This window comes from Octodon degus, unplaced genomic scaffold (genome assembly GCF_000260255.1).
Source record: "Octodon degus isolate 3935 unplaced genomic scaffold, OctDeg1.0 scaffold00009, whole genome shotgun sequence".
Classification (NCBI taxonomy): Eukaryota; Metazoa; Chordata; class Mammalia; order Rodentia; family Octodontidae; genus Octodon; species Octodon degus.
The window spans coordinates 10425504-10452730 of record NW_004524585.1 but is presented as its reverse complement, the minus strand read 5'-3'; the positions used below and the strand labels follow the sequence as shown (position 1 = coordinate 10452730).

At 48.9% G+C, this 27227-nt stretch overlaps 1 protein-coding gene across 1 annotated transcript in view; it reads left to right on the top strand.

Annotated features, from left to right (window-relative positions):
* The window catches only part of Cacna1s (calcium voltage-gated channel subunit alpha1 S), a 73904-nt gene that overhangs the window by 15927 nt on the left and 30750 nt on the right, over positions 1-27227 (top strand). Inside the window, exons 3-13 of the mRNA XM_004625329.3 lie at positions 7806-7945; positions 9621-9763; positions 9912-10064; positions 12738-12943; positions 14134-14237; positions 16658-16803; positions 17198-17279; positions 18733-18893; positions 24503-24728; positions 25678-25885; positions 26832-26952. Coding sequence (XP_004625386.1) covers positions 7806-7945; positions 9621-9763; positions 9912-10064; positions 12738-12943; positions 14134-14237; positions 16658-16803; positions 17198-17279; positions 18733-18893; positions 24503-24728; positions 25678-25885; positions 26832-26952 — 1690 coding nt within the window. The remainder of the gene's footprint in view (positions 1-7805; positions 7946-9620; positions 9764-9911; positions 10065-12737; positions 12944-14133; positions 14238-16657; positions 16804-17197; positions 17280-18732; positions 18894-24502; positions 24729-25677; positions 25886-26831; positions 26953-27227) is intronic.

Sequence of the window (27227 nt, the reverse complement as noted above, 5' to 3'; positions counted from 1 at the left end):
TGGCGCCTATGTTTTTGGCAGGCCACCTGTCTTTTTATAGGATCTGGAATGTGCCTGCTGATTCTTGCAGCCAGCAGCCCACTCCCCCTCACCATCTAGAGAAGCTGGGGTTTCAGGAGGACCCCAGGCCTGGCCTTGGCCTCCAGCGGTCCAGGACTTGCAAGCCACAGAGGGTCAGAGCTGTGCACAGAACCGATGCTTCTCAACCAGGGTCTGTCAAAATAAAACCATCCTGAGCTGGGCATGGTGGCGCATACCTGTGATCCCAGCACTCTGGGAGGCTGAGTCAGGAGCACAAGTTCAGACCCAGCCTGGGCAACTTTACAACTTAAGGGGACCCTGTCACAAAATAAAATATAAAATAAGAACTGGCAATGTAGCTCAATTCACAAATCCTGTGATTAATCCCCAGTGCCACAAACAAATGAACAAAAGCAGAAGCCTGGCTTTTCATCCCCTAGGGAATCTTCCTCCTCCTGACCAAAAGGGCTCCACTCCTATAAGGGGACGCTTAGCATCCCCCCATCTGCCCCTTTCCCTTCACACCAGGGTAGGAGCTGTGGACACTGCAGTCTGCGAACGGCTAAGGCTGGGGCAGAACCCAGGCTCTGAGTGGTGTTGCGCAGTTCTTAGGAAGCCATGGGATAGCAGAGCTTGCAAATCAAACAAACTGGACCCTCGGCGGCAGCTTCCAGACCTCTCTGAGCTTCTATTCCCCCAACTCTGTGTGTGTGAGGGGAGGCCACAGTATCCATGCTTCAGGATGTTAGACTGACAAGTGAGACAAGCTCACATGCAGCCTGGTGGGTGGGGGCTGCAGGATGGAGATTCATTTCTCCTCTCCACCCTCCAGCAACAGCAGCCAAGTCACAGGAGCCCAGAGCCCATGCCGAGGGCAATGACAGCGCCTGGGGTTCTGGTCTGGGTACACTGTGACAAAGGTATCCAGATACCCCAGGCATGATTCCTCCCTCCCTCGTAGAGCATGGTGGTGGAGACCACTGCGTCTGGGACTGAACTGTCAGCATATATAGCATGGCTGTACCCCTTAATGGCTGTGTGATCCTGGGGAAATTGTTGGACCTCTGTGGGCTTCAATTTCCTTATCTGTAAAATAGGAGTAGGAGTATTTACCATACAGGGCTTCATTGAGAAGCAAACACATGTATATGCATAGCAGTAGGGCCTGACACAGACGTGGGTTCTTAGTAAGATCCAGCCCTTGTCACCTCTGTTACCCAGAGTGGAGCTGGTCTCCCACTGTAACCTAGGTCAGATGCCCTGCCCTCCCCTCTCTTCCCCACTTCCCCCCGCCCCCCGTGACTCTCAGGCCTCTGTCTCCTTGTCCGTGTAGCACTACACATCAGGCCTCCTCTGACCTGGAGGTACTGGGGTATCCACTGTGGAGAGAGGGAGGAGGGAATGAAGGCCCCCCAGGGAGGTGGGATGTCAGGAGAAACCCACCAAATCCAGGTTCCTGGGGACAGCTTCATCTGGCTAAATATAGCCCCTCTCCTCACTCCTCCACAGATCATTTTCCAAACCTGGAGACTGAGGGCTCGGAGAGATTCTGGGCCCTGGACACTCATAGAGTAGTGTGGCCATAGTGGCCAGCACACTAAGTTGGCTGAACAGAAAGGTGGGATCCAGGCTGGTGGGGTGGGGGCATTAGCCTAGGGTGCTTCAACTTCCTCAAGTCTCACTTTCCTCGTCCGCAAACTGGGAAAAATATTGCAGCAAGTCTCAACCCTGGTCCACACCAGGGTGTACAAAAATGTGCCGTTTCCCTATGAACTCACTTCATTTGCTGGGAGAGGGGTCCTGACAAGGCTGACTTCCTTTCCTAGGGGCCCAGAGCCCCTCACAGGAACTTCTTCAGGGCAGTGTGAGCACCACCCTTGAGATCTCTGGCCCCGAGGAAAATCTTAGACCTTAGAAAACAAAAGCCAGGGCCCCTGACCTGCCCTCTGCTTCAGGGAATCCAGGCAGTAAGCAGTCGTTACTGTTGTAGAGAGGTCTTTTGGTGGTGGACCTTGTCCAGCCTGCGCAGAGTACCTGGTGGGAGGCCCAAGGAGTAAAGGGACATGGCATGCCCCCGTCCACCCCCTCCCTGAGCTCCACCAGTACCTACCCTCTTCCTCCCATCAGGCACATGCCCTTTGCCTGCTTGAAGCAAGTGTGCTACAACGAAAAAACCACTCCGGCAGGTCCAGTCCTCCACACCAGCAGGATTCGCGTTTGTGCAGGTCATGTCCCTGGACCCTAAGGAAGAAGGCTTTTCAGGTCCACGGGTGAGGCAGGGGAGCAGCAGTGGTGACTCTGGTCAAGGAGCCCATCTCCTATAGCTGCTCTGATGCCTTTGCTGTCTTCTGCCAGCCCTGTTAAGATTCTTTCTCTGGACCCTGTAGCTCTAGAGCACTCTACAGGGCACAAGGGTCACCCAACAGATGAAAGTCCAGAGCAGGCCACAGAGCTCAGGGCAGGGACACAGGCAGGGAAGGAGGCTTGGTGGCAGCTCTCACTGTGGGCCAGGCAGGGAGCCTGGTGCTGGGCAGGTCTCTCTGGAGGGTAGCCCAGGCTGACCCCCACCCCCAATCTTCCCACAAGCCCAGTGCCTACCAGGTAGGGGAGCACTGGGGTCTGGCTCACAGGGAGATGGGAACAGATACCATGGGGGTGGGGGCTGAGGGCTCACGCCCTGCTGCTTTCAGCCTGGGGCTCTGGGCGTGCCTGGCACATGCCAAGCCAGAGGGGTCAGGATCACACACAATCTACCTCTAGCCTGGGGTGGCCCCCAAGAGCTCTGGTTTGAGGACTGTCCATGGAGAGCCGGTGGGTGATAAGGCCCTTGTGGGGAACAGAGAGGGGACTCATCTGACAATCAGGAGGACTACTAGTTCTCCCTGAGCTCTGGAAGTCAGGAGCCAGGGTAGGCGCCATTTTTCCAGCCATGGTGTCAGGACAGCCTAAGGCTGCCCTTGCCTTTGCCCTGTGTTGCGGTAGACAGCACAACCTCCCAGCATCTGTGTGCTCAGCGAACCTGTCTTGAGTTACTGTGCACCAAGCAGGTTGATGCAGTCTAGAGCAGCGCTTCCCAGAGCACGGTCTGCAGGGAGAGATCAATTTATTATTTCTAATATCCCTGCCCCATGGGCTGATGTTGTGTGGCCCTTCTATGTGTACCATTTCACAGCTTGTGCCAGGTGAGGCTTGCTGAGTGACTTTGACACACTCAGATGGTCTATAATTCACCCGTGTGTTTGGAAACTGCTGGAAAATGAAAATCTAAAATTCATTCACCATTTCTATAGTACTTGTCCCACCTCAGAGTGATAGTATCAGCCCATGGGCCAGGTCCAGCCCAACCTGCACCTTGGGCAGTGACAGCAGAGGCTACTAATTCATTCATTGCCACAGGTGTGTATCTGTTAGGCACCGTTCCCGATGCAGATCACATAGTAGAGAACAAAGCAAACTCCCTGCACTCAAAGACGTGATGTTAGGTCTGCAGATACAGTGAATGTATATAAATAGGTAGTGAGTCAGGACTCAGCAACTGCTGAAAAGAAAAATAACGCAACATAAGGAGACAGATATGGAGGAGGGGATGACCTGGAAGGGTTCAGAGATAAGCTGATGTTCAAGATGGGATCTGAAAGAAGAGATTAAGCCACGTGGCTACATCTAGAGAACAAGGATCCTGGTGGGGGAAATGGCAAGGAGAGAAGCTCTGGGCCCAGAATTCTCTGAGCTGATACCTGCAAGCCTGCGCCTTGGAGGAGGATGGCAGAATCACCAGCAGGGGCTGTTTCAACCCAAGGCAGCTCTGCAGAGCCTTCAGATGGGGGACTCTGGCCTGCATACACAAATGCTATCCATGATGGGGCACCTTCCCACATCACTTGTTTTGGGGATAGAAAACCCACTGACCATCCCCAGCGGTTGCACGTGAGGAAAACATGACCTGCAGGGGGCTACAGCTGGATGGTGGGCAGTGAAGAGCCACACGGTGTCAGAAAAGACAAAGAAGACTTGAGGGTCAGTCAGAGGTCTCTTATGAGATAAAAGGTCACTTGGGTAGCAGGCCTTGGGGACTCTGTAAACAGGGTGCAGGTTAGTTGAGGGACAGAGGCTGGGGCCACTGGGAGTCCTGATAATCCTGCTACCTAACGCAGGTGGCCAGCAGGCTAGAGAGGCGCAGGTTGGCAGAGGGCATGCCGTGGAGGGCCCTCCATGGCGCCTTCGAGCATATAGACTTATCTGGTGATCCTTGGAGTGACTGCTAGATCCACACTAGCAGTGGAGGCCTTGGCAGGTCCTTGTGCAGAGGGGCCTGGGAGATGGGCTAGTGAAGGCAGCAGAGGACTGTGGACAACAGAGAGGAGTGAGGGTGGCTGAGGTATCGATGAGGAGGAGATGGCTAGGTCTGGTGTAGGGGTGGAAAGTCCAGGTCTAAGGAATGGTGGTACCCAAGTTCAGAGAGCTTCCCGGGACGTAGTGTAGACAAATGGGTGCCACTGGCCCAGGCTGGGATGGGTGAAGGAGAGCAAATATTTCCTGTTGTCCCTAAGAATACTCACAGGTGGCACTTGAAGCTGTTTACCCCTAGATAACACAAAGATTACAGCTCTAACTTTACCTCCAAAATGTATCACAAAATATTTCATTATTATTATTTTTACATTGCTCTAGTATCAATCATTTGGAAAATAAAGGCATCATTCTATTTCTAGCACTCTGTTTTTAGTAGTGGTATTTCCATTTTCAAAATACAGCAATTCTTGATCTCTGAAAATGAAATGAACTATAGCAGTGAGCTGCAATGTTTTTTGGTTTTTTTTTTAAATGGGAATGGATTAAGAGGAAGAGAAGTTCATGTTCAAACATACTGAGTTTGAGGTCCAGCAGTGCCGAGCCCTGGTAACTCAGCTCAGATATGACCTCATGTAACAGCCCTGTGAAAACCAGCGGAGCACTGTGCAGGCAGAAGATAGCTTCACAAGGCCCAGATGTCTGTGGTTTATGGAACATCTGTCTCATTCCAGGAAATGGTAGATACTTCTTTACTGGAGACCATTCCATTCTTAGGACCTCTTTTCAAGGCAGCTTTTGTTATCTCAGTCCTGAGCGTTTTCCTGCAGACCAGAAAATTGAGGTTCACAGCGGTCAAGGAACTTTAAGGAAAAAAAAAAGACAACCCATGAGAATCCTTCTGCCTTATACCTACGGCCTCTCACCCATGGATGGCCACTTCTGAAGGGTTCTGAAGGAAATGTGGGGCTAAAGTTCATGACTTTGATGTTAGGAAGACAACCAGGCCTTGCCCAGGTACCAGGTGCTGCGCTTAATAAATTAAGAGTGGAATGAACATCCCTCATTCCTCTGTGCTTGACAGAAGCCATAAGGGTAACGCGGTGTGATATTGTGATCCTGTTTCCATGGCACAAGAATGGACATCTCCCTTGTCCACATCCTCTGGGAAAGGGCTCTGTCTCTGTGTCTCTGACTCTGTCTCTGTGTCTGTCTCTGTCTCTGTGTCTGTCTGTCTGTCTCTCTCTTTTTCTCATACACATACACACACACACACACACACACACACAGGCCTTCAGTGGCAGTGGACTGTCATTCCAGGCATTCCAGATTAGCAGCAGGGAGAATGGTGGTGAGCACTGGGCCTTGGAGCTGATTGTAGAAGAACCCAAGTGACCCTTTTGGAGGCTCACAGCCCCTGACAAACTTGCATGGCAGCCAGTGGAGGTGGACAGGCAGTAGCAGGTGCAGGCCACCCTCGGGGGAGCATGGCGAGCTGCCCAGCCCAGAGCATGGCAGCTATTCTAGTCCTGCTTTCCCTTCCCTCAACCTGACTTCAGTCTATTCCCTGAAAATGCAGGAACCTAAAATTTTACACACTGATTTTACTTTCCTGTCTACCCTTGTGCCTTTCCCTTAATTATGGGCCTGTCAGGACCTCCCTTTACCTGCCCATGGCATGGCGTTTGTTGCCCCATAGTCCCTACCAGATGCTAAGCAAAGTCCCTATTTAAAAAATCCCCTTAGAAGAAGACCATGGCTTTGCATTTCAATCATCATGCAACACTTCTGAAAGAAGGAGCAAGTGCTGCGATCACACGTTAGGAGAAGGCATGAGGGCTGAGTGTAAGGAGATCAGGCCTAGTAGATATAATGCCTCACTTTCCCCTTCCACAAGAAGAAAATGCATGCTCTCAGGAAAATTCTCTGAATAACTATTGGAGATTGACAGAGCCACATCCGTATTAATGAGCCATTTGGAGATTACTTCCTTTTGCCTCCTACATCTATGTCTGCAAGAATTAAAAAAATTACTTTCCAGATCATTCCTGGAGTGCCCAGTTCTCTGTTCTGACTTTGCCAGCAAAGGAGCTGTGAACTGAGGTGTGAGGTTGCTGTAGTCCACAGGGGGGAGATTCCCTGGTCTCCAAGGTGCTTTTGCTGAGTGGGTGTTGGTGATTAATGATAATGAGGGGCTGGACTGCAGGGCAGAGACCTTTTTTTTTTGCACAACTCCATAGGACACCAGCCACCAGCCACACCTGGAGCCATGCAGGGCTGCAGGCTGATTGATGCCTGCTGCAGTGCTTGGGAGACTGGGAAACAGAACTGTTGGGAGCCGCCCGGCCAGGGTTCACATGGCTGCTAGGTGAACAGTTTCAGCCTGGAGTCCTGACAGAAGGGTCCTGCTTTCCCAGTCAGAAATAGCTCTTGCCTGGGCCCAGAAGAGGGGAAGGTGATCTGCCCAAGGACAGTGTGACCCTGGGGAGCAGGCTGCAGCAAGGGCTTCTGGGAGCTCAACCTCTTCCCTGAGGAGACTCCCTGATTGACAAGCTCAGTGTGCCCCGCATTCAGAGCACCTTGCCTCACAGTTGCTGCCTGCAGGCAGCTAGTGTGGGTTGGGTGGTGTGATCAGGGAAGGAATATGAATGAAAAGGCAAGTTCCTGGCCAGCAAGGATGGTCATCTGGTGTTCTGAGTCCGCTAGACGGTGGGAGAAGAAAGATGCCCAAACCCAAGTGTTGGTGGCGCTTCATCCTGGAGGCCACCCAGATCATTAATTTATTCATCCAATCCTAGGCCCTGGGAGTAAAGGAGTAAAATACCAAAAGGACAAAACCCCTCCCCCCACTTTATAGAGTTTATAGTCCAATATAAAGAGAGATAAGGAACACGATAAGAACATTTATATGAGATGGGCACAGTGGCACACACCTGCAACCCCAGCTACTCAGAAGGCTGAGGTGGAAGACTGTGAGTGTGAGGCCAGCTCCAGCCACTTAGTAAGACCCCTCAGTATTTTAGCAAGGGATGAGTCCTAAGAAGACAGAGTAAGGCTGGGAAGGAAAACACAAGGCATTGTTGGGGGCTCAATTTTACTTTTTGGTACTAGAGACTGAACCCAAGAAGAACTGAACTTTTTATTTTTATTTTATTCAGGGCCTCACTACAGTGCTTGGGCTGGCATCAAGCGTGTGATCCTTCTGTCTCAGCCTCCCAAGTAGCTGGGATTCATAGGCATGCCCAAGGCAGGGGATGACTTCTGAGTAAAAACCAGTTGGAAGTAAAGGAGCCGGCAACTGAGAATGCATGGTGTGGTAGTGGGGTGCTGGGAGGAGGGGCCCTGGCCGAGAGAACAGCACAAGGGACAGCACACCTGCCTCAGATGTGCTGAGGAAAAGAAGAACCCAGCATGGCTGGAGGGAGCGCAAGATGGGGCCAGGGGTCACTGGGCATGCACAGGGAAAAGGTGTGTGACCACGTTGGCTCCCACAGGAAAAACTGGAGTATTTCTTCCTCGTCGTCTTTTCCATTGAAGCGGCCATGAAGATCATTGCCTATGGCTTTCTATTCCACCAAGACGCCTACCTGCGCAGTGGCTGGAATGTGCTGGACTTCATCATTGTCTTCCTGGGGTGAGGTTTGGCAGGGGTGGGGGCTGGAGTCTAATGCACCCAGGGGCATCCAGGGTGCCTACCAGGGCGACAGGGCACCCCAGGGTTGTGCTAGCCATGGCAGGGAGCAGCCTCCCTTAGAGTTCAGCTTCCATTAGAGGCCTCCCTGAGTGCCAACACTGTGGGTGGGAAAGGAAACACTGCTTCGCAGCACTTGCCAGAGAGCCCACACCCTTCCCCAGAAAGGTGCTGTCCGTGCCTTCATCCTCTTTGCTTCAATGTGTGGAGATGATGTAGGTTCTAGTGGCCACAGTTCCTGGGGCTCCCTTTTCTCAAACCTTGTCCTCAAGTCACTTACTCCACACACCTGTCTTGTGTACCAGTCATTTGGCTTCACAAAAGCAGGCATTTAGCCGCCTTATTAATGTCCCTGGCTGCCATAACAAGGTTCCATTCACTACAGGCTTAAACAGTGCAGATTTATTGTCTCATGGTCCAGGAGGCTGGAAGGCCAAGGTCAAGGTATGAGAAGCTTTGGTTTCCCCTGATGCCTCTCCTTGGCCTATAGATGGCCCACTTCTCCCTGCATCCCTACTCCACCTTTCTATGCACACACACGCACTCCTGATATGTCTGTGTGTGCCCAAGTTTCCTCTTCTAAGGACACCATCAACTTGGGTTAGGGCCTGCCCTGATATCTTCCTTAACTTAACACTTCTTTAAAGGCCTAATCCCTAAAGACAGTACACTCAGAGGTACTGGAGGTTAGAATGCTAACATATGACTTTCGTTTAGCCTGTGACATACCCTTCAGCAGTGCCCGTGGAGCATTTACCTTGTGCTTTATGTGTAACATCTCACCTCATTCTCCCAAAAGCCTTCCTGCTTCCTCATTTTATGGATAAGGAAACTCAGGAACAGAGAAGTCAAACGATCTTCCCAGGGTCACAGAGCTAGCCACCTGGTTTCTAATCAAGGCAGTCTTGGCTCGAGGGCCGTACTCTTCACCACTATGGTGCCCTGCAGTGAAGTAATGGTTATGTTAGATACCTGCTGATTGATTACCCAGGGCTGCTCTCAGTACAGGGAGGAACACAGAAGAATTCTGTGACTCAGCCTCTGTCCTAGTGAGCTGCCCTGGTTGGAAGCCAAGATAAACTGTGCAGAATAGACTCAGAGAACAATGCTACACAGTGTGTCCCAGAGGGCCCCAATGTCAGGAGGACTCAGAGAGAGACTTCAGGAGAATGTCAGAGGGCAGCAGAATTCTGAGTGACTCAAGAGAGGAGGAAGACAGGGAAAGGATGAGGGACGGGGTCAGCAGAAGAGAGGCCCAGGGAAGAGCTGCTCTGGGCCATCTTCTCCGGGCTCTGCTGAGTGTGCAGCTAGCCAGGGCCCTTGCATTCACCACAGATGTCCTCAGTCCCAGGCGCAGAGCCGTCCCTGTGCACATGTGCCACAACCCACCTTCAGCATCCCACATAGCAGTCACAAGTGGTTCACAGTTCAGTTTTCATACAATCTGAATTTGGCCTCAAAACAAAATTTTAAACAAAATTCTCCAGACAAACAAAACCAAATCATCAGAGTTAGCAGATAGTGAACTGTATTTGCCACCTGCCACCTCACAGGGGTCCCCTTACACAGCAGCCTCACCGATGCCTGTGTCCTCTTCTCTCCATCTTCTCCTCTCCAGGGTCTTCACTGCGATTCTGGAACAGGTTAACGTCATCCAGACCAACACGGCCCCCATGAGCAACAAGGGAGCTGGCTTGGACGTCAAGGCCCTGAGAGCCTTCCGCGTGCTCAGACCCCTCCGGCTGGTGTCGGGAGTGCCCAGTGGGTGGTGGTTCCTCTGTAGACTCCTTGCTTTTGCCACAGCCTGTTCCCTTGTTCCCAGAAACTTCCCATGACTCAGAGAGCAAGTGGGTCACAAGATAGAGAGGGAAGCTGACTCCTCTTTCCCTGTCCCTGCCCTCTGTGGCAGGCCTGCAGGTGGTCCTCAACTCCATCTTCAAGGCCATGCTCCCGCTGTTCCACATCGCCTTGCTCGTCCTCTTCATGGTCATCATCTATGCCATCATCGGGTTGGAGCTCTTCAAGGGCAAGATGCACAAGACCTGCTATTTCATTGGGACGGGTGAGCCTGGGACATAAGGGGGGCCAAGGACAACCCAGCATGGGGGACCAGCTGGTGAGGAAACTCAGGGGCCAGTCAAGGCCTCCTGTTGAGTGTGCAAATGGGTTTCTCAGGACACAGAGTTGTTGCACAAGAACAGTTTTTTTCCAGAGTCTGTGATCAAGGAGTAGGGACGAGGCCACAGCTTGTGCTGAAGCACCCACCACTCACCCTACAACCCCTTCCCTGGCACCCCCTAGGGTGTGGTGTCTTCCAAGCTTTCTTGGACACCTGTGGGTGGACAGGCAGGCTTGGGAGAAGCCTGAATTTCTTTTCCTATTTTCCCTTTAGCTACAGCTTAGAGCCAAGAGGTTGTCAGGTTGACGGAAGCAACCTACACAGAGCCCAGGTAGAGTCCAGGGAAACTCTGAACCTCAAAATTTTGGCTCCAGGATCTCTTTGTTTACAAAATACTGAGGACCCCAGAAAGCTTTAGTATATTTATGTTTGATTTATTAGTATTCACTGTATTGGAAAGGAAAAGTGAGACAAATATGATGTCATCTTATTTTTATTTATTTTTCCATTATCAAGGATTACCAGGCTTCCAGGGTCTTACACATGCTAGGCAAAACTTTACCACTGAGCTATATCCCTAGCCCTTTTTAAAAAATACAAATTTGAGATAGGGTCTCTCTAAGTTGCCTAGGATGGCCTCATACCTGTGATCCTCCTGCCTTTTGAGGAGATGAAATTACAGACTTGTGTTACCCCCCTCTGGCTTATTAATACATTTTTTTTTAATTTTATTTATTTGTTTATTTTGTGTGTGGCCAGCTCAGCCCATCAGGGGGCGGGGCTGGCTGGCATGTGGTGCTGGGGATTGAACCGCGGTCCCTGTGGTTTGCTTAGCTTAGCTTGTTCTAAGTAGGTGCTTTAGACCACTGAGCCATCTCACCAGCCCCTTATTAATACATTTTTAAGGAAAAAAAAAAATAAACCCATGACATGAGAACCATGAATAATGTGTTTTTATGAGAAAAAGAAATGCTATAGCTCGTAAGACCCAGAGTACTTAGTGAGAAGACTGGTAGTGTTTCACACCCTTTGCAACCTTTGGCTTCATAACGTCCATGGGACCACATGTCTGCTTTTGTGTGCAGTCTGCTCAGCATCAGAGGGATGTATGATGCTGCTCCTTACTCTCTGAGAGGCTGAGAAAACTTTTTTTTTTTTTTTTTTTTTTTTTTTTGGCGGAACCGGGGATTGAACTCAGACCTTTGCACTCGCCGGGGAAGTGCTTATTCTACTGAGCCATCTCCCCAGCCAGAGAAAACTTCTTAATGTTGTTATGAAGATAGATCTGAGAGGGTGGAGCCCTCCGAGGATCTCCATACCTGCTCTGTGTCTCCCTGCTCCCCATGGACAGCAGGGTGCTAGGACTCGACCTGACCTCTGCCCCTCTCACCCTGAGTGTGGTTCACGCTGAGGTCTACAGAGAACTGAATGTGGAACAAGAAAGAAGTACTGTCCTCAAGGACAGGCTTGCACCAAAGGGACCCGACCTGCCAGGTCACCCACCTCAACCTCCTGAGTTGCTGCTGGCCTCTTCGTGCCCACAGTCAGTGGGAGCGTCAGACCAATTTAAAGATGAAAAACTGATAAAGCTTTGGTGGCTTCCTAACCTTGCATTTCAGCCTCTTCCCATCACTGTAGCAGTTTGCATCCCATAACTGGCTCTGTCAGGCAAACAGGAAGGGATCTTTTTTCTCAAGCTTCCATCCAATTTTGGAGGTCTCACCAGTGTTCTCAAGAGGGCCTGGGAAAATCCTAGGTTGCAGCACTGAAAAACTCTTCTCAGAGTGGGGCTACTGACTTCTCCGGGCTGGCAGTCATGATAAATGTCCCCCCATCCCCATCTGTAGAACACTGAGTCCACGTGTAAACACGAGGAAGGTAGGGCACCCCATTTCTGGTGAGTTACCTATCTCAAAGGGAGATGGTAAATGTCCTAAGATAAAAGGGGATTCAGATGTCTCTGAAGCTGTAGAATTTTGGAGACAATAAAAGCACCATCCAGGAGACCAAAGTGACTTCTGGGTCAAGGCCTGTGGGCAGCTTCCGCAGTGCAGACCCTGCTCCACAGATGACATGTCTTGCACACCATGGCCCCATGCTGTGCCCTTTGAGCACCTGCATTTCAGCCCCAGACAGACCTCCCTGTCCTCCAGCTTGGCTGCTGCCCTCTCTAAAAGCTCAGTGAGCCCAAAGGCTACTCTTCCATCACTCCAGGTTCACAGGGAACACTTGGGGCCAGGGAGATGGCTCAGAAGAATAAGCACTTGCCTGGCAAGCACAAAGGCCTGAGTTCAATGCCCAGTTCCGCAAAAAAAAAAAAAAAAAAAAAGCATAGGGAACAGTTAGTAGGACAAATAACCCTAGAAGGTGGCCATTCAGAGAGGCCCTGGGGCCTAAGACATAGTTACTGCTACCCTAGCCATCCGCTCACTGCTGCTCTAGGCCCCAGGTTCCTTCAGCCTCTAACACTGCTTGCCCCAAGGGAAGCAGCCCCTCGCATTTTCACCAGAGTGTGTCTACACCTTTTGCTCCATTGTGTTAAGTTGCTGCATCTATTCTTCCCACCTTGTCCGTCTGCACACATGGTCTGACACTAGCTCCACCTTCTGTCTGCAGATATTGTGGCCACAGTGGAAAATGAGAAGCCGTCACCCTGTGCCAGGACAGGCTCAGGGCGCCCATGTACCATCAATGGCAGCGAGTGCAGGGGTGGCTGGCCGGGGCCCAACCATGGCATCACCCACTTCGACAACTTCGGCTTCTCCATGCTCACTGTGTACCAGTGCATCACCATGGAGAGCTGGACTGATGTCCTTTACTGGGTGGGTCAGGCCTGGACCTGCAGGACCATTCCCTCCCCAACAGGCTTGCTGCAGAGTGGGCAGGGGCTGGAGGGGCTGGAGTGCCCTGGCACAGATGTGGAGCATGGCCTGAGTGTTATCTCAGCAACATTTGGGGTCATCCCCATGGTACAACCTGTCAGTGCAGGACCCAAGATGAGGGATGAGGATGGGCAACCAGGAACCCATGGGTCCATTCTCAACCTCTAACTTGTCGCTAAGCATGTGTGTGACTCTGATGACCTGCAACTCAGACACTTGAGGGATGAATGAATCCCTCTCATTGAATCAGTCTCCTCATCTACCACATAAGGATAGTAATACTTCCCATGTTGTAGAGGTAGTGGGCAGATTCACTGAGACCCAACAGTGCTTGGCGCATGCTCAATGCTTTAGGAGAGTTTTCTTCTTCAAGTGTATTATTTATTTGGTGTTTATTAAGAGCTAGGTTGTATTGCTTACTTAATTCTCCAATAATAGATGGCATTGCTCCCATTTTCCAGATAAGGAAAGTGAAGCTGGGAAGGTTAAATAACTTTCAACTTAATGACAAATACAGCCAAGGATTGATCTAGCTGGCTTCAACCCAGAACTCTTAATCACAACGTGGCACTGCCTGGGGCGGGGGGGGGGGTGTTGTAAAGCTGTCAAAAGCTTTGCAAATACAAAGGCTTCAGGTGAATATTTCTTATAGCTCGCTTTAGAGAAGCAAATTATTAAACATGTCAGTGGAGTGTCACACATGTTATTTCACCTCTGCTACAAGCCTGTGAGGAGAGAGCACATATCATTATCCACATTAGACAGGTGGGATGATGCTCAGACACATTAGGCAGCTTGACTAGAGTCACAGAGGTATTCATTTTGGAAAATCTTGTCTGTAAAGAAACAAACTGGAGAAGTGTTCTCCGTGCCGAGTCTAGTCCAGGAGGCAAATGGGAGATGCCTTTGATTGGAGGGAAAGTGGTTTAGTCCAGGCCAAGCCAGGTGGCCTTCGGGTCTTCAGAGGTCTTTCAAGCCCAGATTTGGGTCCCCAGGCTAGCAAAGGTCTCCCTGCTGCCCCGATGGCCTCTCTCCTACTCCCCAAGGTTGGTTGGAGTCTGAGTGAACAGAGTTGGGGAGGAACTGGGCCTTTGGTCAGAGGACAGAGCTCACACGTTTGCCTGGACCAGGTCAACGATGCTATCGGGAACGAGTGGCCCTGGATCTATTTTGTCACCCTCATTCTGCTGGGATCCTTCTTCATTCTCAACCTGGTGCTGGGCATCCTGAGTGGGTAAGGAAGTTCAGAGGCAGCTGCAGGGAGAAGGAGGAAGAGGGGAACAGGAGGGAGGAGCTGGGTGGGGCGGATGGGTGTGGGTTAGGCCCTCTGCTCTTCCCTAGGCTCCAGTTAGCCCCACTGGGCCAGGAGCACCTCTTCTGCATTAGCAAACAAATGGTAGAGGTGCAAGCAAGACAATTCAGGTTTTAATCTCTTCCTCCCTTCTTCCTTCAAGCTTTTTTCCATTCTTCCTTTTGTCCTGAGTAAAGCCTGGTGATCCCAGCCTCCTGTCCCCAAGTGTTCCTAAGCTGATGTTCCCTGCACAGTCTCTGGCTGAGCTGCCTACTTAAATCTCCATGCTACTGCTTGCTTTGTCTGATTTTCTTCTTCTTTTTTTTTTTTTTAAATTTTTTTTTTTACTTATGTGTGTGTGTGTGTGTGTGTGTGTGTGTGTGTGTGTGTGGCCAGCTCAGCCCACCAGGGGGCGGGCTGGCTGGCATGTGGTGCTGGGGGATTGAACCTTACCAAAGGTCCCTGGGCTTTGCTAAGCTTGTTCTAAGTAGGTGCTTTAGACCACTGAGCCATCTCACCAGCCCCTGATTTTTTTCTTCTTTATCTTTCTTTTTCTTTTCTTTTCTTTCTTTCTTTCTTTCTTTTCTTTTTTTGTATTTTAAGTAAAGGTCTACAGGGTGTTCAGTGTCTCACTACTAGATCAGACTCATAGTGATCCGCCTGTGTACAGCCTCCCAAGAGCTGGGATTACAGGTGTACGCCACCACGCCCAGTCTCAATTGCCATCTCAGCGCATCCCCGGGTCAGGGCTGGCATGGCAGGCCCAGGAATTGAAATCCCAGCCCCTGCTCCTGCTGGCAAGCACTTTAATCCACTGAGCTATTTGACCAGCCCTTTGTCTGATTTCTTAACCTCTTGGTAACCCAGTTTCTTTCTTTCTTTTTTTTTTTTCAAAGTTTTATTGATAAACAGATAGCAATGAGACAGTTTCAAATCAAATCGGAAGTACAGTTTCAACAAATAATACACTGCATATATTCTTAGTGGTTAATTGCTGTACAAGATGCGGACTTGTGATCCTATTTACAAACACTATTAGAACAAATCATTCTATTCATTAAGAGAATGCAACTATATATCTATCCCAACAAAATGGAATAAGGATTTTTTTTTGTTCCTCGCATGCCTTCAGGGCACGTTTGGCCAGCGAGAGAGTTGTGAGATTCGAACTCCAGCCACCTAAGGTTGACAGCTTTGTGGAAGCAGCCACTTAAAGGACTGAGCTAGGCCCAGGCCCCCAAAATTGGGGCTTCCTCTTTTTTTTTTTTTTTCCGGAACCAGGGATTGAACTCAGGCCCTTGCACTTGCCAGCCAAGCACTTATTCCACTGAGCCATCTCCCTGGCCCCGGTAACCCAGTTTCTGTATCTGTTGAGTAGGAATAATTTCACAGGGTTGCTTTGGGGATTAAAAATTAAGAAACACAGAGTCCTTAGGACAGGCTGCAACACAAGAAGCACTAGGCAGTAGCAGGGCTGACTGATGAGTGCAGTTCTCCACATTCCCACCCAAGCCTGAAGCAGAGATAGCTGTGAACATCCCCTCCCTTCCTGGTCCCAGAAGCTTCCCCTGAGGCAGTCTGGAGAGAATTCAGGGTGTGTTAAGTTGGTTAGGGGACACTTACCTTTATTTCCTATACTCTCAATGGAAATTTAGCATTTCCTTTATCAAGGAACACAGGTGACAAAACACAGTGATACTAGCAATGGCTGCTAGGACAAGGTGACTGCCTTTGGAGTAGACCCTCCTGCCTCTGGGGCCATCTCAGAGCCCATGACCAGCCCACGGCTGCCCTCTGCTGGCCTGAAGGTGCCCTGCTGGCCCAAGGCCTTTTCTTGATGCTGCTGCTAGGCTCCTAGACCTGAAACTTTCTCCAGGACTTAGGACTGCAAGTGGAAATGATTTCTAAGGTGGTTTAAAAGGTCACGTGCAAGCCGGAGAGCTAGCTCAGCATCATCAATGCCTGCCTGGCAAACGCGTATGAGTGTGATCCCTGGTAGTGCAAAAATAAATAAAGGTCAGGTGGTTTGAGGATCCATCCCCAACAGGGCAAGGCACTATCTTGTCATTGATCCCCAGTACCCAAAATAACCCTAATTTAAGTAGGAGAAAAGAAAATGGATGAAGAGAAAGGAATCCGAGGGCCAGAGAAGTCTCCAGTGTGTGTTGAGGGTGGACATGGGTGAGGGGGAGTGAGAACAGCTACCCTTCAGCTGTCTTGAGGGGCACCTGGACCCCAGAGGACACCCTGGGCTAGGTGGAGGCACATCAAACCACAAAATGTGTCCCTTTTTGTCCCCAGGAAGCTCAGTTCTCCTTATCCCTTCTTTCCTCTTTCTTTCTGGTCTCCCCATTCCGTTCCAGGGAATTCACCAAGGAGCGAGAAAAGGCCAAGTCCAGGGGAACCTTCCAGAAGCTCCGGGAGAAACAGCAGCTGGAGGAAGACCTCCGGGGCTACATGAGCTGGATCACACAGGGCGAAGTCATGGATGTGGAGGACCTGAGAGAAGGTTTGGGCCTGAGGCCATGGTCAGCAGCCCTCTCCCCACTGTTGAGCTGCACCTTGCATTCAGCTCCATGGAGAGCAAAATCCCATTTAGCCTTCCCCAAAGCCTGGCAGCCCTTTAAGCAGGTATAACATTTGCTGTTAGAGGATGATGGCTTGCCTAAAACCTTACATCTCCAGATGTTAGAATCCAGCTGTGCCAAGCTCTTCCCAGAGTGCTGTGGGGCAGACCCACAGTGGCTCATCCCTGCAGATATGGGCTTATCAGGTCTTGGGAATCTGGGTCTGAGGAAAGAACAGAAGGATCTAGGTCCACTTAGGGACCACTGTCACTGATGTCCTTTCCAGGGGGGACTAAGCCAAAGCTGGCTGACTATATACATTTGTCCTGTCCCCAGGGAAGCTGTCTTTGGATGAAGCAGGGTCTGACACAGAGAGCCTGTATGAAATAGAGGGCTTGAACAAAATCATCCAGTTCATGTGAGTATCTGCCCATCCCACTGACAAGCGGGCCTGGAATCCAGCACCTTCCCCTCAAGCTGATTTCGAAGCTCTTAGAAAAAAGGCCTTTCTGGAGAAGTAGGGTCAGCCCTTTCTCTGAGGACTCTGCAGGGCTAGACATCTGAGAATGAGCAGTTACAGAGGGCCCTGAGCAGGTGACCTATTTATACGCCTCACAAGGAAGCAAGTGGAAACCCTTAGGGGCACCCAGCAAGGGTAGGGGCTGGGGGAGGCGACTCATGTGGGAGGAAGGAGTATGTGTGCTGCATGGCAGCCTGGGATTTTCCAAAAAGGCAGTAGCCCTGGGCAGGAGTCAGGAGACAAGGGGCCACTGTGCATTGTCTTGTCTTTGTCTTAAGAGGAGGGTTTGTTTGGTTGGTAGGCTGTGTTCTTTTACAAATTCATGCATAATTACGGCCTTCAAAAGATCAAACAGTAGAGAAACACATCAAAGAAGAGAGGAAAGTCCTTAGCGCCCTTCAAAGAGGGGTAACCATAGTAACAGTTACACACTCATCGTTCTAAGATCTTTTCTGTGCTTTCATCCCTCTTACACACACACACACACACACACACACACACACACAGATCAGATATTTGTTTTTGTTTACATCACGGGGTTATGTGTGTTAACTACAGTCCCGAAGGGGATTCAAACAGTGCCCAACTCATAGGAAGGGTTGACAAATATCTGTTGAATAAATGTGCATGATGTGTATTATCTCATACCTATATTTTTCTTAAAATTCTCTACTGAGGATATTTTTTGCATCTATATATACATATACTTGGTGTAAACATGCATGTCCTTTAAGTATACCTTTGAATATGGACTGTTCCACAGTACACATACATCAGCATGCGCTTCATCTTTCCTGCTTTGGGCAAAGCATACAGTGCTGCAGGAATAGCTGTGTAGACGTCTGACCACTTTAGCCAAATGGAGCTACAAAAATGGAATTGCTGGATCAAAGGAGAGCGGGTAGATGTTAAACTTCGGCAGGTGCTGCCAGATTGCTCACACCTAAAAGGCTCTACTAGCTATGAAAGCACCTTTCTCGTGTACCTCCCCCGGTGCCTTCTCCAGACATTATTCATCTATTTAAGATTTCTTTATAATGGGCAGCATGTATGTTTCAGCACTGTTTTCGCTGAAATCAAAATGTCTACAGTGTTCTTTCCAGCTTGTGCTAAGGGTTTTGCTTACGTTATCTCATTTAATCACTTTGGAGGTTGGATCATTACCGTCCTCATTTGAAAGATGAGAAACTAGCAAATGAGCCAGGCTCACGCTGTTGCCCTTAGCTTTGCCCATGTGGTTGGGCAGTGTGGGTGACCAGAGGCGCATAGCTGGAGCGGGGCGAGAGGCGCTGCAGACTGGTAGATCGAGCGCAGCATCGCTTGGTCTTCCTCTCCCTGTCTCCCCGCTCAGCCGGCACTGGAGGCAGTGGAACCGTGTCTTTCGCTGGAAATGTCACGACATAGTGAAATCCAAGGTCTTCTACTGGCTGGTGATCCTGATCGTTGCCCTCAACACCCTGTCCATCGCCTCGGAGCACCACAACCAGCCGCTCTGGTTGACCCATTTGCAAGGTGAGTCAGAGGGAAAGACAGGAAGAGGGTGCCTTGGGCTCAATGCCAAAACCGCCAAGGGAGCCACAAGGTTTGCAGCAGAGGTGAATCTGATTTTGACACTGTTTTCTAGAAACTATCGACTATTGGTGCTGGATTATATGGTTTTGACAGTAGGAAAATAGAGACCTCACAAGGCAAATGGCAACCCAACTTTACTTCCCTTGATGTTGTTACTCGCCAGAGGCAGTGACAATACTTTGGGACAATTACCAGGTGCTTGCCAAGGTGTCTGGGCAAATTACTTGATTTTATTTTATTTTTTTGGCAGAACTGAGTATTGAACTCAGGCTCTTGTGCTTGCCAGGCAAGTGCTTATTCTACTGAGCCATCTCCTCAGCCCTAAGGGCAAATTATTTTAGTTAGAGACATTGCACATAGGATTACCAGTAGTTTAGAATGCCAAGCACTCAAGTTCAAATCCTACTACAGAAACAGCACTCTTTCATCAACGATTTGTTGACTGGATACTGTGGTTTAGACATAGCAAGAGAACTCAGGATATAGTGGGAGCAGGTGTGACTTTTCACTTGAAGGAATATACCTCACCAAAAGGGAAGACAGATATTAATCATTTCAAGCCTATCTGAGGAGGACAACAATAGAGAGGAGGCAGCCAAAGGAGAGTCACAAAGAGATGTTGGAGCCCCAAGATCTGGAAGATAAGCAAGCAAAGGTGGTCACAGGTTAGCAGAGATTCCTGTGGAAGGAACAGTGTGTGCGGAGATGTGACACAGTCCGTGAAGCAGTAAATGTGGGAAGTCCCAGAGCTTTGTATGACCTGAGAGAACAGCAAGAGATGCGTTTGCTCATAGGGGCCTTCCGTGCTGTCGTATGTTGTTAGGAGTTTAACCTTTGGGCAAAGGGAAGCTGGGGTAAAGTTACGAACAGGAATAGAATGTGATCAGACTGGGGGCTCTGAGCCAAAGCAAGCTGCCTGGCCTCCCCTGTGCTGCAGATCATGTTATGTTCTGTGACAGAGTTCTGGGCTATGACAAAAAGTAAGGTAAAAGAGGGCCAATTCTAACAACATAGCAGACAAACTAAGTACTCTGCCCACTACCAAGGCCTAACAATGCTACATCCATTATAACAGCAACAGCAAGGAATAAGAAGAAAGCCTCTGGGAGGCAGAAAGCAAGCAGTATCCAGGGCAGGGCAGTGAGCTCATGAGCTGACATTCAGGTTGATAGGTTCTGGCTCTAGTATAAATTGCTAAATTATGGTGGTCATCTAACATGGCTGAAGCCCAAAATCAACAGCTTGTCTTCCTAATGGCCACTTCCACCTTCTTCCCCAGCCCAGTCCTAGATACCTTTCCCCACGCACACAGGAGAGACCCCAATCAGCTCCTTCTGTGTCACTGAACCTGCCCCTCAAGCCACCCCTAGCAAAAGCCCATAAGGTCTCGGCCTTCCTTTGTCTCAGGTCAGAGGATCCCCCATCTCCCTGCTGTTGATCCTTTCGGTATCTTCAGAGTTAATAAAGGCTCCTCCTCTTTATCCTCCTCCACTTCCTCCTCCTCCTTACCCTCCTCTACTTCCTCCTCCTCCTCTTCCTCCTCTTTCTCCTCCTTTTTTATTTCTGCTTGTGTGCTGCACTGCCAAAATAACCCAGCACAGGTGTTTCAGACCTAGATCTAAACCCTCAAGGGTGGCAGTGAGGAGCTTAATGCCTGTACAGGGGCAGGACCTAGGGCCCTGCAAAGGGTGCCCCATGCAAGGGAAGTGAAAATGTTACTGTTCATTGGGTCACTTAAGGAGCTTGGAAGTTTACCTCCTCTAGAGACCCTAGAAGGAATAAAAAAAAGTCTCAAGTGAAACATTAAACTCTAATCTGCACCCTGTATAGGTACAGAGTTTAATCTACGTAATCTTTTATGATACAAGGACTATAAATAAAGATAGGAGCATAAAAAACTAGTTACAAACAAGTGAGATCCCCGGGGGTACTCAAGAGAAGCCAACACAAATAAGTTTTAAGGATGCTTCACAAGCCAAGGCATACAGGTTCCCTGCAAGGGAAATCATTTCCTGATGATGAGCTTATGATTTTAAACAAATTACAAACCATCAATGAACAGAAGCACCCTGAGGAAGAGTTACTGGGTCCAACTAAGGAGAAGTAAGGAACCTGAGATAATAAAACAGTGTAAAAGAGACCCTGTTTAAAGTGATAAAAGATTAAAATTAATAGAAGAAAAAAACAGCCAGGTGAGGCAGCACACAGCTGTAATCCCAGCAGTCTGGGAGCTGAGGCAGGAGAGTGGCAAATTTGAAACCCGGTCTGGGAAACTTAGTGGAACCCTGTCTCAATATAAAATCTTCATTAACAAAAGAGAAAGAAAAAAAAGAGGAAGGAAGGAAGGAAGGAAGGAAGGAAGGAAGGGAAAGAAAGAAAGGAAAGAAAGAAAGAAAAAGAGAAAGAAAGAAAGAAAGAAAGAAAGAAAGAAAGAAAGAAAGAAAGAAAGAAAGAAAGAAAGAAAGAAAGAAAGGGAGGAATGCAGGGAGACAGAGAAGGAGGGGAAAGAAGAGAAAAGGAAGAATTGATTGTTTTCTGTGGGAAGGGTATGGGAAACAGGTGTCAATCAGATGCATGCATCCATCACTCAGCCACTTGCCCATTCATTGTAACTGGCCTCCTTGAGAGTCTTGAGTGTACTTGTCATCCATCGTCAGTGAGTCAGTGTGGGGAAGATGGGAGCGCTGCCCTTAAAGACAAGTGGAGGTGAAAGTGTAGTTCCACTTGCTAAGATAGGGAAGGTGGTCAGGGACCCAGGGCTTTGGTGGGTGAAGAAGGACAGGCAGGACCCATTGGCCTGATGAATTTGAGGTGCCTCTGAGGCAGCCCAATGGAGATGTCAAGGAAGCAAATGAAAAACTGGGTCTGGAGCTCGGCAGAGAGGCCCAGATCCCTAGAAGAATTAAATCTATGAGCCATTGCAGTTGCAGAGATGATGTTGAAGCTAGGGTTTTAGGTATCACAACTCACGAGGGGACAGTTTGTATTCAACTAGGTAGCACAAGTCCTGTGATCAGTTAAAAAATACATTTGCAGAGGAGACTTAGAAAAGCAGAGTGCAGGCACACACCTGTAATCCCAGCACTTGGGAGGCAGAGACAGGTAGGCCATTTTGAGTTCAAGACCAATCCAAGCAACAAAGCTACAAAGCTCAAGGCCAGTTGGAACTACAGAGGGAGACCTTGTTTCAAAAAAGAAAGCAAAGCAGAGAAAATTCCAAAAGATGTGGTGTCACAGAAACCAAAGGAAGGGAGGGTAGGGAAGAGAGAGGGTATGTTAAAGAACAAGAGAGTGGTCATCAGAGCCCAGTGCTACTGGGACAGCAGAGACGCAAGGATCAAACAACCATTGGGTTTGGCAACGTGGAGCAATGAGTCCCTTGAAAGAGTGAGGCAGAGAACCAGCTCTTCTGGTTCTCAGAGAAGAGTGGGGCAGAGTGTGGTGTGACAGGCAGAGAGCAAAGCCGACCACTCTTTGGGAAGTTCCCCATGACAGGGAGGAAGAAGCTAGGACAGGAGAGACAGACAGCATGGGCCAGACCTGGGTGTCCTACATGGTCATGCTATGGTCCATTTGAAAGCATGAAGTGAAATACATAAGAAAGAAAAGGATCACGGATAACGGCAAAGCTTCATGGGGCAGATCGGCTTGGACAGTGGAGAGCCCTTCTCTCTCCGAAGAGAGGAGGGTGTGTAATAAACTAGGAGAATGAGTTTACCTGAGGTTAAAAATGACAAGACTTCCCCAAATTTTCTAATACAACATTAGCAAAAAACTGACATTATTAATTTGTTGTGCCTTGGGAACAGTTATTGTGAATTCGACTGCACATTTCCTTAATTTAAAATAAAAATAGCAAATATAGAAAATGATTATATTTCATTATGCAAAGTTAATTTACTTTCTTGCTAAAAAGATTTGATTATTGCCTTTGCTTCAAATGGAACACAAATGAGGCATGAGATTTTCTACTACTTTTTCTCAGTTGAAAACAACTTTGAGTATTAACACAGTCATTAATATTATATATAAGATCTAATTTAGTTGGTTATTGATTTGTGTACTTTCACACAATAAATAGTGAGAGTCTGAAAGAGTTTGAAGCAGAAATGTGCTAAAAATCACTGTAGAATATTGGCTTAGGTCAAACATACTGAACATTTCTTTGGCTAACAATATAATCAATAAGTATTAGTTACATTTAGGAATTCGAGTTGCTTATTCATGTCACTATATAGACACCTAATACAACAAATAGACTCAGGTTTATTCAACATATGCAGTTTCACTATTCTATTTTTTTTTATAGAAAACCAGTTATAAAGTCAAATATATGATTAAAATTTATATTGGAAATAAAAATAAAATTTTGAAAGTCATAGCCAAAAAATTTATGGAAAAATTCACCTTAATCTATTATTTATATAAATTTCAACTGGCATGACCATTTGGAAGATAGATTTGTCATTACAAAAATGATACTATGGAAAAGATGATATTTAAAAAATATTGCAAGGGGCCAGGGAGATAGCCCAGTAGAATAAGCGCTTGCCGAGCAAGTGCAAGGGCCTGAGTTCAATCCCCAGTTCTGAAAAAAAAAAAAAGAATTAAAAATAACTCTTTAAAAAAAATAAAAAATATTGCATATTGAAACTTGAATTTCAATCTTCATATTTACTTCAAGGAAATATGTTCAAGTTTACATTTTTATGAACATTTTCTGTTTATATCTATATGCAGTTGCTTCGCCCTTTGTAACAATGCCATTATGTTTCTATTAGGTGACATTAAAACTAATTACTATGTTAATTACAAAAAAAAATGACAAGACTCTTGGTGGGCATTGTGGCACATATCAGTAATCCCAGCTACTTGGGAGGCTGAGGCAGAAAGATGGCAAGTTCAAGGCTAGCCTGGGTAGCATAGCTAGATGCAGCCTCAAAATAAAAAATACAGATAGCTTAAATTGCTTACATAGGCAAGCGTAGGGACTGGGGTTCCATCCCTGGCCTGCCACGTCAGCCCTAATCCTGGGTGAGCTGAGATGGCAATTGAGACTGGGCATGGTTCCTCGTGCCTGTAATCCCAGCTCTTGGGAGGCTGAAAACAGGAAAATCGCTATGAGTCCGATCTACATAGTGAGATCCTGAAGGCCCTGTAGACCCTGTACTAAATGCATAAAAAAAAAAAAAAAAAAAAAAAAAAAAAAAAAACCTGGCGACTTTTGCCTATTGAAGGAAACTCACCTGTATTTCTTGTATTTAAGAGCAAAGATGTTTAACATTTATTGTTATTATTATTATTATCATTAATTTTTGTTATACTATGAATGAGACCCAAGGGGATTCTACCATTAAGCTACAGCCTCAACCTTTATTAGTTTATTTTATTTATTTTCAATGTATTTTAAATGGCCAGCGCGTCGCCAGGTTTTATTGGCTTTTAAAGATTTTTTTTTTATTAACTTAAGGATGATGCCTGGGGGAGCTGGGGCTCAGAGGTGAGGTAAGGCAGGGGCCTGGCGCTGAGTCTGTGCTGCCAACCCACAGATGTCGCCAACCGGGTGCTGCTGGTCCTCTTCACCATCGAAATGCTGATAAAGATGTACGGGCTGGGCCTGCGCCAGTACTTCATGTCCATCTTCAACCGCTTCGACTGCTTCGTGGTGTGCAGCGGGATCCTGGAGATCCTGCTGGTGGAGTCGGGCGCCATGACGCCCCTGGGCATCTCCGTGCTGCGCTGCATCCGCCTGCTGCGGATCTTCAAGATCACCAAGTGAGAGTGCGCCCGGTCGGGTGGTCGGGGCTCTGGGCTGCCGAGGGAGCCGCTAGGCGCTAGGCCAGGCGCTTATTTCCTGCAGTCTGGGATCCCTGCACCTTCATCTCCAGCCCTGGCCCAGCACCTCTTCCCCCTCTTCCCTCCAGCACTGAAAGTCACTCCCAACCTGTGAAGTCATTTCTGTTTCTCTCTCACTTCTTCGGGTATCAGAACATAGCAAGGGGTGGCAAGGGAGGAGAAAGGAAGGACAGCAAAGGCAGCTATGGGAGAGGGAAGGAGAGGGAAAGAAGAGCAGCAGAGAAAGGGCAGGTAATAAGAAGGGAGGAGAAGAGGAAGGAACACAGGTGGGGTCTCAGAGCTGCGGGAAAGGCTGGAGCTCCTGTGCAGTAATTCCCCTTATGTACAGGATGCGTGAGACTCCCGAAAGCCGTGCATGGTGCCGAGCCTGGTCCACACTAGTCTTTTTCCCACTCATCCAGCCCTATGATAGGGGTTTATAAATTAGGCATCGTAAGAGATTATCAACATCTAATAATAAAATATACGAGTTACCACAACATACATAAAACATGTATGTGAGTATGGGCTTTGCCCTCTGGCTCTAAAATTACCTCATGGGCCTGCATACACAGGATTTGGTAGCTCCCACAGTTTGTCCCAGGCACCCAAAACCACAGGTAAGGGGACTGCAGTGTTGGCAATTATTTTGACGAGCCCTGAGGTCCTCTGGGCTAGGCAGAGAGCTGCACAGGGAGGGCCAACCCTTGGTCTCAAGGAGTTTCCAGCTAAACTGAGGGGCCAGAAGTGAATCCACAGCCCTTCTGAGGTCATAAGAGCCTGATGGGAAGGAGAGTGCATGTGCTGCATGCACCTGGGCCCTCTCATCCCGCACAGCCCTTGCCCTCTGTGTTCTCCTCCTGCCCGTCTCACCGCTCCTCTTCCTCAGGTACTGGACATCACTAAGCAACCTGGTAGCTTCCCTGCTTAACTCCATCCGCTCCATCGCCTCCCTGCTGCTGCTGCTGTTCCTCTTCATCACCATCTTCGCCCTGCTGGGCATGCAGCTCTTTGGGGGCAGGTACGACTTTGAGGACACGGAGGTGCGGCGCAGCAACTTTGACAACTTCCCGCAGGCCCTCATCAGTGTCTTCCAGGTAGGCCAGTTGCTCAGGTACTCCTTTGTCTTGGTGCTGGCTGGATCCTGCTGCTTGTCCTTCAAGGCCAGGGCAGCATCCCTTCTTCCAGGAAGCTTTCTCTGATCTGTTGGTTCAGTTCAGTGTCCTTCTCCGGGACCACACCCTAAGCACCTGTGCTTGCTATTTTCGAATGCACTTGCCTGTGCTCTCCATGGGGGTTGTGCCTAAGCTGATTTATTGTGGTCCTGGTGCTTCGCAGAGTGGCGGCCCCCAGAAGGCAGGGTGGCTGTTGATGTGTGCCTGGTGTTGGAAGGGCCATGAGGGCAGAGGTGCCTGGCTTGTGTCCCTGAGAGCAAAGCCAGGCAAAGTGGTTGCTCCTCTCCTAGGCTGGGAGGCACCAGGGGCACCTCTGCCACCCATTCACCGGAAGCTGCCCAAAGGAGGCTGGCTGTGGCTCAGTGAGATCCCTAAGAGCTACATATCCCCTGAAGCAGCTTTCTTGTGTAGCGCCTAGAAATGCACCTCTCCGCTATAGCCCAAATCTCATCGATCACAGAACCCTGTGGTACCAGCCAGAGGGGCAGTAGGTGACAGTCAGCTGTCCTTGTGGATGGCTTCATACTCTCTGTCTTCCATTCACCCTAGGAGGCTTCTCAGGTGTCATGCTTGTCAAGGGACCTGACATTCACACTATCTCTGGAGTTTGGGGGTATAGTCCAGTTTAGTCAAGGGATTAGGAACAGAGCTGGGGGCATAGTGACACCATGGTCAACCTCCTTGGCCCTCGAGTACCTTGGAAAGGTTTAGATCATTGGAAGAGGGGTAGTAGAGAGAGCAGGAGGCAGTCACTTGTGGAATGAGGACAGGCCTGGGAGACTGGATAGGGCCGCAAGAAGCCTTTTGGACCATGCAGGCACGATGTCTGCATCCCCACCCTTGTCTCCTCCTTTCCTCTTCACCTCAGGTCCTGACGGGAGAAGATTGGACCTCTGTGATGTACAATGGCATCATGGCCTATGGAGGGCCAACCTACCCAGGCGTGCTTGTGTGCATTTATTTCATCATACTTTTTGTGTGTGGTAACTGTATCCTCTTGGGGGCAAATGCAGAGAGGGACTGAGGAGGAATGGGAAGAAGGGCTTAAAAGAGAGGTCAAGGGTACCCACGTGCTAGACAGCTGGGCCCTCTGGCTGGAGGTAGTGCCCAGGCTACAAGTGAGAGGACTTAGAAAGGCAGGGATGGTGATAGGTGGCTCCTCCTACCAGAAAAGTCTGGGAATCACAGGCGCCATTGCTACAAGGTGGCACAAGGGTGGGAATTAATCCCTTGCAGGTTGGTGAGCTTGGAGCAATGGAGGAGG